Source organism: Tyto alba, unplaced genomic scaffold, assembly GCF_018691265.1.
Source record: "Tyto alba isolate M040663 unplaced genomic scaffold, T.alba_DEE_v4.0 Super-Scaffold_10, whole genome shotgun sequence".
Lineage (NCBI taxonomy): Eukaryota > Metazoa > Chordata > Aves > Strigiformes > Tytonidae > Tyto > Tyto alba.
Window position 1 is genome coordinate 6909692 of NW_024881262.1, and position 12893 is coordinate 6922584.

At 38.8% G+C, this 12893-nt stretch overlaps 1 protein-coding gene across 7 annotated transcripts in view; it reads left to right on the top strand.

Moving 5' to 3' along the window:
- Positions 1 to 937: 937 nt before the first annotated feature.
- Positions 938 to 12893, top strand: part of ECT2 (epithelial cell transforming 2) — a 30848-nt gene continuing 18892 nt past the window's right edge. For 2 of the 7 annotated variants that reach the window (XM_042800293.1, XM_042800329.1), the window contains exons 1-12: positions 938 to 1009; positions 3533 to 3686; positions 4739 to 4818; positions 4920 to 5012; positions 5920 to 6102; positions 7247 to 7336; positions 8326 to 8433; positions 9443 to 9516; positions 9641 to 9771; positions 10752 to 10867; positions 11083 to 11145; positions 11521 to 11743. In XM_042800293.1, coding sequence (XP_042656227.1) covers positions 1001 to 1009; positions 3533 to 3686; positions 4739 to 4818; positions 4920 to 5012; positions 5920 to 6102; positions 7247 to 7336; positions 8326 to 8433; positions 9443 to 9516; positions 9641 to 9771; positions 10752 to 10867; positions 11083 to 11145; positions 11521 to 11743 — 1324 coding nt within the window. In that variant the 5' untranslated portion in view covers positions 938 to 1000. Of the gene's footprint in view, positions 1036 to 1206; positions 1281 to 2819; positions 2875 to 3532; positions 3687 to 4738; positions 4819 to 4919; positions 5013 to 5919; positions 6103 to 7246; positions 7337 to 8325; positions 8434 to 9442; positions 9517 to 9640; positions 9772 to 10751; positions 10868 to 11082; positions 11146 to 11520; positions 11744 to 12893 lie in introns of those variants that run through there. The other 5 variants (XM_042800316.1, XM_042800308.1, XM_042800322.1 and 2 more) reach the window with 5 other exon arrangements.

Consider the following 12893-nt stretch of genomic DNA (forward strand, 5'->3'; position numbering starts at 1 on the left):
AAAAGAAAAGGATGAGAAAGAATTTGGTAAGACTAATTTGTTTTGGGGTTGGTGCCATTGAGTCAGCTGGTTCACTTTCATCTCGACCAGTTGTATTTTCTCCTGTCAGCTCTCTTCTCTCGTTTCCTATAAACTAATTATTCTGAAACGCAGCATAATGTATGCACACCCATACCCTCGGCAAGACAGAGTTTACTGAATTAATAGCGTTGTAAGGGTCCTCAGACAAGAATGCACCCAAGGACGTAATTTTTTCAAGTGTGATGGGCACGTTTTGGGGAGGGCAGATAAACCAGCAGACACCTGTTGAAACTGAGATAAAGAGCGTGAGAAACTCTACAGAGCGATGAGGCAAGACAAAAACCACAGGTGGAAAAAAGGCACAGAGCTCCTGGGCAGGGCAGTAAGAGCAGGGACCATCAGGTACCACACAAGACCCCCAGGGAAACCCCTCAGAGACCCAGGCCGCACGCGTAGTGACTGTGTAATAGGATAATTTGACCCAGGGAATAGAATGAATATGTATAATTCCGAGTATTTTAATAGAGATGCGTGTAACAGGGTGACGCGCTGAGGTTATTGGCGCCAGGCGCGCTGAGGGGGCCCGAGCCCCTCCCCCACTCTATCCGGGTCTCTCCGCCGCGGCCGTTGGAAGCGTTCGAAACCCTGCAGCAGCCAATCAGCGCAAAGCGCCCACCCCCCCGCCCCACCCACTCAGCAACCTGTGCTCGGGTACCGCAACACGGGGCTGCTCGTCTGCCCAGGAAACTTCCCGCCGCCAATGGGAGGCCGCCCAGTCACGAGCGGCGGGCGCGGCAGCCAATCAGAGAAAGAAGGAGGCAAAGGGCTGTCCAAAAAGCGAAGGGAAGGGGGCGGGACATTTCGGAGAGATGCTCGAATGAGGCGGCGGCTTACAGAGGGGTGGTGGGGCTGGCAGCCAATCCGTGGCGCACTTAGGGCGGCGGCTCGCTTTTTGAATTGGTGGTGGCGAGGGCTGCTGATGGCGGAGGTTGTGTCTGCGGTTGGCGGCAGGTGGTGAGGGGAGAGCCGGCCTCGGGCGGGTGTGGCGCGGCGCGGCCGGGCTGGGGGAGGCTGAGGCCGAGGCCGAGCCCGCGGTGGGCCGGGGGGTTGCGGTCGAGGCAGCGGGGGTGTGTCTGGGGGCCGTATCGCTTCGCTGCTCGGTGCCGCTCCGGGATCTGTTTAGGCCGCTGGCGATCTGTGGGCAGAGCTGTACTTGCTGCCGGGTCCCGCTCCTGGGGGGCTCCCCGGGAGGGAAGTGGGTAACATAGCGAGTTTTTAAATGTCGCCTCCTTGCTTTAAGAAACGTATGTTAACATGTGGGTGTTTTGTGATCTCCGGGCTTTCCACAAAGTGTTGGGAGGTAATTTGTAAACGTAATGCTGTGGAGGTGTTCAGGTCTGAACTCTGGAGTGATGGTGGTCTGCCTTTTCTTATGTGAGGGGAAAACTGCTATGTTCATAACTTCTGTGTGCTGTTTATTCTCTTCTGTATATCAGCAGTCTCAGTGTGTAAGTCTCGTGACCAGTATTATTTTATTAATAAATATGTGACCGTTAAAACAGGGACTATTTTTTAAAATATACCCAGAATGGAACTCCATAAATAAATAAATTGGAAAGACCATCCATAAACTCAATGCCCAGCCCAAATACACAGTCAAGTTCTCTGTAAGCGTGTGTTCATATACATGCTATTAGGTATAGCAACAACAGCATGACAGGAATCGTATCAATGTCTCAGACTTTGTAAGATTTAAATGTTATGGTACCCTTAACTGGAGGGGTTTTTTTGGTCTGACTTTACATATAATTGTCTGTGTGGTTATCATCATTAACAATGTGGTTTGAATCTTCCAAGATTATGTTTCCTTCCACCCTCTCTGACAAAGAAGAGGTACTTGTATAACAGTTCCTGCTGATATCTCTGTAACATCTGGACAGGTGGTCCCTAAAGACTTTCTGGTTAAAGTTACTTTCTCCTCTTGCTAGATCTCAAGCTTTTCTGAGATAAACTAGCTGGGTGACTGGGAATTACTGCTAGGAAACTTAATTCTAGGGAGCCTGCACAGCTGTGTGTGACATTAAAATTGCAACTAAGGTGGCAATTTTGATAACTGAATACGTTTAGAATTATGAGAGATTTGTAGTCTTGACTTATTGCTCATCACTATATTAGGAACTTACCTGATGTATGATGAGGACGTGAATCCTGTCGAAGAGTCTCAAGCATGATCTCCTAAACTCTAGAAGATAAATTCTTTTCTATATTGCCGTTATGCCAAAAAAAACCATTGTTTTTTGTCTTCTGATTTTTACTTTCCTATGTAAGTGAGCAGGCATTGCGCAACTTGAAAAATAGTACATGCCATTCTCTAAGGGTTTACTACCTCATGAGTCCACTCTCAGACAATGCTTTAATGTATTAGTTGTGTGGCTACTGTTGTAAAGGGGCGTTTACAGTTATGAGGAGAAGGACTTCAGTTAAAGTGATGCAGAAGGTTATTATATGATTATAATAGTATACTTCTATTATACTATAGCAGTTCAGATACTGTGGTTATTCTAGGTACCTTCTGATATCGCTGTGCAAAAATTTAAATTTATGAGACTAATGAATCACAGGAAATGCATGCTTCTTGCTTCACACACAAATGAAAATGTGCTGCATGTTGGGCAGGTGTATTAGAACAAATTTTCTGGTACAAGGTTCAAGTAGCTATTTGTTCAAAATATGAGAAGAATAAGAATTCTGCCTTTCCAGCATGTGACACGCTTGTTTGATGGGCAGGGAGAACACAGCTGTATTCTATTTGTGGTGAGAAGACAGAAGGCCTCTCTATCTGATGGTGAATAGGTACTTTTACTGTATTATAGTTAATGTAGGACAATAGGCTAGATCATATAGATATATATATGCTTATTAATGTTGTAAAGATTCTCATGCATTTTGAGAAATCTAATTTTTCTTTGAGTAAATACTTTTGGTTCTACTCCCTGAGTGGTCATTTTTATGAAACTACAGTAACTCTAGCCAGTTCACCTGAAAAATCCAGTTTTATCAAGATGTTTTGTTTAACGTAGTTCTTCTGCTAATGTTTCACTTTAACAATGCCGATCTTGGTCTCAAATACAGTTTATAATTTATCACTGACACAAGCAAGTGCTTTTAGTTTGTTGGTGTTTTGTGATGAAACTTCTTAAAACGACCACCAGAGTTAGTGCATCCCTGCTGCTCAGAGTGAAGTACCCTCTCTGTAGCTTTCTGTGCAAATGCATTATTTCTGTGGTGGGCAACCAGCTCAGAACCATTTCTGTAATAGGTTTCTTGTCAGTCCTTTATCAATTCTGTGACTCAATACTTTTTCAGAACTATTCTGTGAGTGGGATTTTTAATAAGAGTCTAAATGTTTTGTTTTCAGAAGTCTGAAGTTACTTCTGACTGCCCTAGTCGTAAAACTCTTAATAATGATCTTTTTGCAACTGTAACTTAACTTAGCACATATATCTTCTAGCTGTTGAAGAAAGGAGACATAATCATGGCTGACAACAGTACGCTGGTGTCTGAAACCGGGAGGAGCCTCTTGGCTGATTCTTCTGTTCTTGACTCAAAAATTATAGAAACCTCCAAAGAGAATGTATTTCCTGGTTCTGTTTTAGATGTTGAAGGTAATGGAAGAAGCTTATTTTGAGACTACTATGTTTTTGTAATGACTGATTACTTTGTAGGTATTTAGTAGTTTTGAAAAACCAAAAGTGCTTTGCTGAACTACAGAATTGTACGTAGGGTGGCTAAAAGGGTTTTGGCTTGGTATCCTTTTACCAACAAAGGGACTGTCTTAATTTTTAACCCATCTTGTTAAAAAAATTAGGGTTACAGCCATGAAATCAAATGAGTCTTCTGGCTGATGTATAGCAAGCTGTTAGTTCCGTTTGATGCCTCTTCTGTGGTCTAAGTAATTCCAGGTGATATTTTGACACTATTGGAAACTACAGCTGTTCTGTTGTAGAGCTACGTTTTAGAGAGATGAATAGGCATGAGCTTGAAAATAATTCAAGACCAAGTCTTGAAATTAAAAAAAAAACCAAAAGATATTTTTGTTTTCCTGCAGTGCAGCAGCCAAAATCCAGTGGCAGTTTTTTGGTTCAAATGACATAGAGGCAACACTTGTCCTTTCCTCCTAATATTTTGAAAGCTTATTAATGCACTGAGGAAAAGAACAAGGTATCTAACTTCAGTTCTGATATTTCTTGGTGAAACTGAATAGTTATGAGGAAGTAATGACCCTTGTCGACCAGGAACACAGAAACTAGAAAAGATAGCAGCTGTCTATTTTCCAGCAAGTCTTAGTTTTTAATTTTGCTAGAAGCATTAAGTAAATTTTATTGGGTTTTCTGTTTTTTTTTTTTTTTTTTTTTTTTTCCTTTCTTGTGTTTGGTGACTTCTTGCATGTTCTTGCCTTGACAATAAGGTAATGAACTGCAGGATCTTGTTTCACCATATACTAGAAGCTCTAGGCTCTATGGTCAATTGGGTGTACCTTAATTAAAGGACAATCTTGTTGAGGTAACATTTATTTTTCAGGCTTGTTCCTGATAATCAGTGCAGCTTGAAAGGATGCAGTCTGCCTGTATTCTTCTATACATTATTGCTTGAGTTAGGTCTAACATGTTTTTTTTCTATTAAAATATGAATAGTACCCTTGTTTTTCTATAAACAGAAGAAATGCCTCAAATAGAAACAAGAGTGGTTTTGGTTCAGGAAGCAGGCAAATGTGAGGAGCTTCTGAAAGCCTTGGAGGTATGTGGGTCTAAGATAAAACAGTCACTGGAATGAGATGGTATGCTTTTTGACTTCTAGTAACCAATTTGGTTCTGTATTAAATTTCTCCTCTTCCACAGACCATTAAGATAATGGAAGTACCAGTTATAAAGATAAAGGAAACTAGTCCTGGTAAATCAGAAGAAAAACTAATAAAAAGTATTATTCAAATGGTATGTCATGCAATTAAGCACAAGTGATTGCATGTAGCATGTTGTACTTCACTGGGACTGAAATGTGCACACGCTTTATATTAATTGGGCATAACGGTCACAATATATGCTAACGTTTCTGATGGTGTCACTTAAAGCTTGTCAAAATTGGCACTTTTTTTACACTTCCTCAAATATGGAATTAATATCTCCAGCTCTTAATTAGCGGTGTTTTCTAACAGGGGGATAGAAATATCGATGGAGATGTTCAACTGCATGCTTATATTAAGTCAACACATAAGTTTTTGCTATGAACTGACTTCATAATTGGTTAATTGACTTATCATTCAACTGAAAGCTGCACTTAAGTGTAAGAAGTGGTTCTCCATTTCTTGATGTGAACATAAAATTTGAAACTAATGGTTGGAATTGGAACAGACTAAATTTTTAGAGCCCTTAAAAATATCAAGCAATGAACAAAATTGCCTTATGTTCTTTAGATCTTAAGCAGCATGGAACTTGCTGTCGCAAGCTGGATAATACTTTTTAATAGCATCCAGAAGTACCTTAAACTGACAGTCTGAAATTTAATTTCTGTGCTGAGCTTATTTTTTTTTTTTCCTATCTGTAGATATTTTCAATACTATATTATTCTTATTCTGCGGAAACAGGAATTACTTTAAGATGTGGTTTTTTTTTAGGTGCAGTTCATAGCTATTCTTATGCTAGAGAACAGTGCATCTCATTCAGCTTTCACAAATCCTAGGAGTCTGTCTCTGGAATCTGAATCCTACGTTTTTTGGTTGTGTGTTTTTTTTTTTTTTCTTATTTTATTTATTTATTTTTTTAATGGTCCAAAATAAAAATCAGTTGAATTTTCACACTAGTATAAGTATGTTGCCTGAATAATGCTTTCCCATTCATCAAGGAAATTAAAGTGCCCTACATAAAGACAGACACAATAGAAGAGCTTGGAGATTCCGATTCCCCAGAATTTGAGTCTATCTTCGTTGTATCAGACTTCCAAGATTCTATCTTTAACAACCTCTGCAAAGCAGATTGCCGTGTCATTGGGCCTCCAGTAGTATTGCACTGTGCACAAAAAGGAGAGGTATGTGCTTTCTGTTGAAATCAGTTGAGTAGTTCTCTGGTGCAGTGAGTAATAAAGATTAAGTGCTCAAAATAAAAACTACTTTGCTTTGACAATCATAAATATTTTTAGCAAGAGAATTTTAAGAAAAGCAAGTATCTACTATTGTGTTACTATTTCATGTAGTGAGAAAGCACAGGCAGACAATAGTAAGGCTATAGCTATGCAGTAGTAGTTGTAGGAGATGTTAACCCACTGGTTGGGATTTTGCTGTTAAGAAAGACAGCCTACAAATGATGCTCCAGCAGATACTTTATATTTCCAAAGCTCTTCACGTAGAGGAGATGGACTGGGGAGGAAAAAAAGCATGAAGCTGTGAAACTTTGGGATGCTCTAGCTGCTTTATCAGAATGTTGGCAGGTATCATGGTTCAAACCCGGCTGGCAGCCAAACACCACACAGCTGCTCACTCACCCTCCCCTGCCCAGGGGATGGGGGAAGAGAACTGGAGGGGTAGAAGGAGACTCATAGGTTGAGATAAAGCCAGTTTAAGAATTGAAATAAAATAAGACAATAACAGTAGTAGAAAGTACAAATGGTCAATGCACAATGCGATTGCTCGCTGTCTGCTGACCAATGCCCAGCCTGTTCCTGGCTAGTGATCCTGAAATAACAACATCCTGCAATTACAATTCCGGAGGTGAGAGAGAACCACCCCACTTCCTGGCCAAACCTCCTTTATATACTGAGCATGATATTACATGATATGGAGTATTTCATTGGCTAATTTGGGTCTGGTGCTCTGGCCTTGCTCCTTCCCAGCTTCTTGTGTACTTGTGCATGGTCAGGACATGGGGAGTTGGAAAGTCTTTGATCTCTCAGCAGCAACTGAAAACATCAGTGTATCATTAGCATTCTTCTCATACCAAATCCCATACTGAATCCAAAACACAGCACTACTCTAGCTACTAAGAAGGAAAATTAACTTTATCGCAGCTGAAACCAGGACAGCAGGTCTGGAGCTGAGATGTAGATAAATGCACAGACTTGAACTATTGTCTGATGCATTTTAATACTAGGAACAAGAGTACTGTATTAAAGAAAATATTCAAACTTTAGTGGAAGCAGAATGCTTTTGACTAATAAGCTTACTTCTTATTTTCAGCCTTTACCTTTTTCCTGTCGTCCGCTGTACTGTGCAAGTATGTTGAACTTGGTACTGTGCTTTACAGGATTCAGAAAGAAAGACGAATTAGTAAGACTTTTTTTTTTTTTTCCTTTTGATTGATAAAACTGTTAAGTTTATTTTCAAAATACTTATTTATCTCACCCATACAGCTTAACCTTGGCTAGAGCTCATATGGGGGGAATGAATTGTTTGTTCTTTTGTTTTGTTACACATCCAGAGGCAGTGAAATTTGAGGTTATTTCCTTGTCCAAGTAATTTTGTCCATGCCTTTTTTTGTCACTTTTTTGAGTGTGATGCTAAACAGTTGAGATTCAGTAGGGCTTAAAGATTTGTAAACAGAGGTTTCAGATTAGATGATGTTTACCCGATAGTGTCCTTCATTTGTATAGGTAGTAGTGTGGCCAAGTAAAGTTTTGTTGTCCTGTTCCTAGCACTTGCAGACATGTTATCTTACCACCATGCTATCTTGCTATCATACAATCAGGACTGTAGTCTTGACATATCTAGATATGAAGTGGTTTAATACTCTAACACTTTTCCATTTCAGTGATGCCGTTGGCACCTAATTTCCCTATTGGACACCAGGAAATAAACAATATGGCTCCATGTCTGCATTTGCCCAGTGTTAGGGATAGCTAAGTTTGATCCACTAGATTTAAATTGAACAAACTGCTATCTTATGTAAATTCTGTCAATTGCCCCTTCATGTGGAAAATCAGTGAGGAAAGCATCCTTCAAATCTATTGTGCATGAAAAGGTGAAGGCATTATATATGATGATCATGAGAGTAATGGTGGCTTGGATAGTTTTTCTCAAGCTACACAGCAAGACTGTATTAAATGCTAAAAAAAAAGTTAATACTACTTCTGCTGTGTCAACTATATCCTCTCCTGTAGATGTGAACAAGTTTTAAGAACAAATCAGAGCATTTCTATTCATAGACATTTAATGTAACCTCCTGTAGCATACTTTGTAAACTATTTTTGTACTGCTCTCACACTGCACTGTACACTTCAAAAAATATACTGGAAACTTACTTTCTCCTTATTTTTCAGGTTAAGCTAGTGACCTTGGTTCATCATATGGGTGGAATTATTCGAAGGGACTTTAGTTCAAAAGTTACACATCTGGTGGCTAACTCAACACACGGAGACAAATTCAGAGTATGTAAGCTTGAGTTGGTACTTGATGTTATACTGATGACGTTAATGAACATTTGTTTATCTATAAACAAGGGTTTATCTGTCAACATGCCTGCTTTTTTGTCTGTCCAGACAATAAACTTCGAGGTAACTTGCAAAAAACTTTAGTACTCAATTTATATGCATTTTCTTTTAAAAATTATTTTTAACTTGTTATGTATAAGCGTTCAAATCTTTATGTATAAATATATGCTAGGTTTTTTCTGACAACACCAAAAGGGAATCCTTCAGGACATGTATGTCCAGTTGACATGTAAAAACAAGTTAATAGTTGTGTGTGTGTGTTTTTTTTTTTTGTTTTTTGTTTTTTTTTTGTTTGCTTGTTTGTTTTTGTTTTTTTTTTTTTTCTGTACCATGGAATATGACACAACAATGCCTGTGTCACTTGACGCTCCCTTGTTTGAGTTGTAGGCTGTTGCTTTTTTCCTAGTCTGTCTTTCTAATCTTCCAGCTGGAAGAGAAGACCTGCATTCTAACTCTATTCAAACACTCCTTTCTGCCAACTCAAATGGAAAAAGTAGGAAAACTTTACAGTCTCTCAAGCAATCATAGAAATTACTTTTGGAGTAGTTGCTTTCTCTTTGGTAAAAGCAGGCTGGGATGTTTATCTTCATACAAAGTATCAAAAGAAGAAAAAAAGGTGCCATGTTCCACCACAACAGATTTGGTTTTATGTTTTTATGAGTGAAGAAGGATCTCAGATCCTTCATTTTTGTGAGTGAAGAAGGATCTCAGACAAACAAACTTTTGAGTAAGTGTCAAAATAGAGTTATTGATCTGATCTCTTGGTCAGTGAAGAATGAACGCATTCTAACTCTCGGGAGTTACAGTTGGACATGATTCTTGAAGGAATATGTTTGCTTTTTGCAGTATTTGTCTTGAAAAGTAAAAGCAAGGTTACGAATTTTTCTTGTCAGAGGAGACTTAAATGAAAAAAGTTGGTACAACTTGTGCTTTTTCTGTTTTGTAGATTGCTGTAAGTCTTGGTACACCTATTTTGAAATCCGAGTGGATTTATAAGTCTTGGGAGAAAAGGAATGAAATGTAGGTGTTTATTTTCCTTCAGCTTTAATCTTGCATCCTGTTCACGTGTAGTGTTGTGAGCTTCTGTTTAAATAGTGATGTAGTACTGATTTAGTGACCTTCTTGTGCATTTTTTGTTTTTCAGTGATTTCTGTGCAGCTGATGATGACTTCAGAAATCAGTTCAAGGTTCCTCCCTTCCAGGATTGCATGTTAAGTTTCCTTGGATTCTCTGATGATGAGAAAGCTAACATGGAAGAAATGACAGAAATGCAAGGTTATTGTTTATGGAAGTTGACCTGTAGAAAGAATGGGGTTTATAGCTGATAAATACTTCGGTGAAGTTGAAATGCTAGATCAGGAATCCTGAAGTATTAATGAAGATGTTTCAACTTCAAGAGCTATAAGTTGATTTTTAGATGTTGGTGTATGCATAAATTCTGATAGCTGCTGAGGACTTCAGACTTCCTAGGCTGATTGAAACTAGATAATTTAAAAAGAAGTAATTGCAGGATGCTTGAAGATATCCTGGAAAAAGGATATCATCACTGGTAAAACACTTGATTGGAAGTGTTCCAATTTTCAGCCGTGTACTACAATATTAATAATCATATTAACAGTGGTGATGTAGCAGGTAACTTGCAGGTCTCCAGCCTTGTACTGCTAGAGTTGCATGGAACAGAACCATAGCCATGGGAATGGAGCAAGCTTGTAACAGCAAGGCTTCCTCAAAAGAGATGGAAATTTACTGGGTTTGCGTGTTTGTGGGGGTTTTGTTTGTTTGTTTGTTTGTTTTTTTTTGTTTGTTTTTTGTTTTGTTTTTTCTCCCCCTCCTTTCCCCTGACCCATATACCTGAAGCTGCTTAAGACTGTGTCATGCACAGGTTCTAGCTTGTGGATGTCTTTAGGTTGGGTATTCCTGTCTTGTTCTTCTAAGAAACAAGAAAAGCTTTCCAGAAGACTATTGCATTTATTGCCAGACAGGTTTAAATGTTCTCTAAAGTCTGTACTCTTGAGTTTTCAATGTGTACTTTACTACTGCATGCTACATTCTATTTTCTAAAAGCTGTCCGCTGCTGATAATGTCCAGGGTGTTGTGTAAGCCCAACAATTCATCAGCTCATTGAAGAGTTAATCTCTTTTTGGCTCTTCTCTCATTAATGAGAGAGTTGCCATATCATAATGTTAGAACTATCAAGTGAGCTACTAATTTCTAATAATATTCTTCAGTCTTGCTAATTTGCCTTTTTTTTCTAGGAGGACATTATTTACCAGTTGGTGATGAAAGGTGTACGCACTTAGTGGTTGAAGAAAGTACAGTAAAAGATCTTCCATTTGAACCTTTAAAAAACCTTTATGTTGTAAAGCAAGAGGTTAGTGCTGACAAATTATTGAAAGAATAGTGTTATATAATACTTGGTATGGGAGAATTATTTTTCTTTTTTTCTTTTATTTTTCTTCAGAATAAGCCACATGCTTGCATTTAGTATGCAAACTGCGTTACTATTAGATATATGATTTTGCATTTTTTAAAGTTTGGGTGAAGCCCTGTAATGTGTTCTTAATGTGTGTTTTCTTTTTCCTTTAGTGGTTCTGGGGAAGCATTCAAATGGATGCCAGAGCTGGAGAGTCCATGTATTTATTTGAGAAGGTATATTAAACTCTCACGTAATGTGCAGCATGTATTTGGTGGTAAAATGAGCATACACAATAGTATGTATAGGCCCAGAGATCAAATATTTTAAAGCAGAATGTTTCAGATAATCCACTATAAATTATATATGTAGAATACTAATTTGAAAAAACATTTTGTCTGCTTCCCAAAGGTTGAACTTATTTTTAGTCATCCAAAATACTGGTGTGGTTTCCAGTTTAAAAGGGGGGAAAAAAGGGCTTCACCCATTTTCCCTTGGTTTCCTTAAGAAGAGTCGTGTTGCATGCTGATCTCTACAATTAACTTACCTTTGCACTGTATTGAGCTGGACACTGTGGGTAAAACACTAAACTAGACTTTCTTTTACTACAGTCAGAGAGTCCTGGCCTCAAGAAATCTGTGTCACTACTTTCTCTGAGTACTCCAAACAGCAATCGTAAAAGACGCCGTTTGAAAGAAACTCTTGCACAACTGACCAGGGAAACAGACATGTCGCCATTCCCTCCGCGGAAACGTCCATCAGCTGAACATTCCCTTTCCATCGGGTCCTTGCTGGATATTTCTAACACTCCAGAGTCGAGCAGTACTAATGGAGGTAGAGCTAAAAACTTTGATGCAGATGCACTTGCAGTGTGTAAGAGCTCTCTGCGTACAAGTGGTAATGGTAGTGGTAGGGAGTCTTACGGCTTTTGCTATAGATTTCCTAATTAATTCCAGGCTTTCTCCTTTTCAAAGTGTGCAGAAAGCAGAACTGGAGTAAAGAGTTCAGACAGAGGCCAGGCTGCCTCTTGTTGTTGCAGTAAGCATATTCATACCCAAATGAAAACAAGGAAAAGATAGAGTTGATAAATATGAAGTACAGTAAAGTGTTACTCCAAAATACTTCACATACTCTGTTGAAAATCCGCAACAAATAAGCAGCATAGTTAACAGTAAATCATCTAAAAGCCTTTCCAGTAGGATACTTGGAGAAAGGAGGATGAAGATTCTTTTCTAAAGACAGTAAAGGGAAAATTCCTGCAAAGCCCTCTTCTAGGTCTTTGAAAAGTTCTGTTGAGGTAACACTGTTGGTGCTGACAAACTGTGATGTCTAAAACTTCACAAGAATATAAATCACCAACTGGTTTTGGTTGATTAATTGGCGAAGAGCTTTTAATGTCTGTGCATGTGGTTCTTGTGGAAGAGAGGAAACTGCAAAATTGTAGATTAAATGTAATACCTGGGGTTTAAAAAAAAAAAAAGCCTCAGTTAAGCCTCAGTTCCATCATGTAGATAGAGGTGGTGTGTGGAGTTACTACTGCTTTTAAAAAAGCCCCTGTATACAAGTCAAATAAGTAGTCTTAGTGAGGTACAACCTGAAGTGATAATTCGGAAGGAATACAGGAAAGATCAGCTTACTCTCAAAGACCACCTTTCTTAAATCATACTAGCGCTCTTGTAACCCCTGATACAAAAGTTTCTTCTAATTCAACATCAGCAGACAGTTTCAGAAAAAGTGATATTTTGAAAACAACAGGTAAGGTACCTATTTCATAGTAACTGTGACAGTAATGGACTTTGACATCAGAATGAGTGAGTACAGGTCTCTGAGGTCCAATATATGAGCAAGTACTTAAAACTAGCGGACTGCTCCACATCTGCCTTGGCTTTAGCTTGAAGAGAAATTTCTTGTGTCTTTTTTTTCTCACCCTAATAGGTTGAAATGTAAGTGTTGCATGCAAGGACTGATTTTAATAAATGGTTTT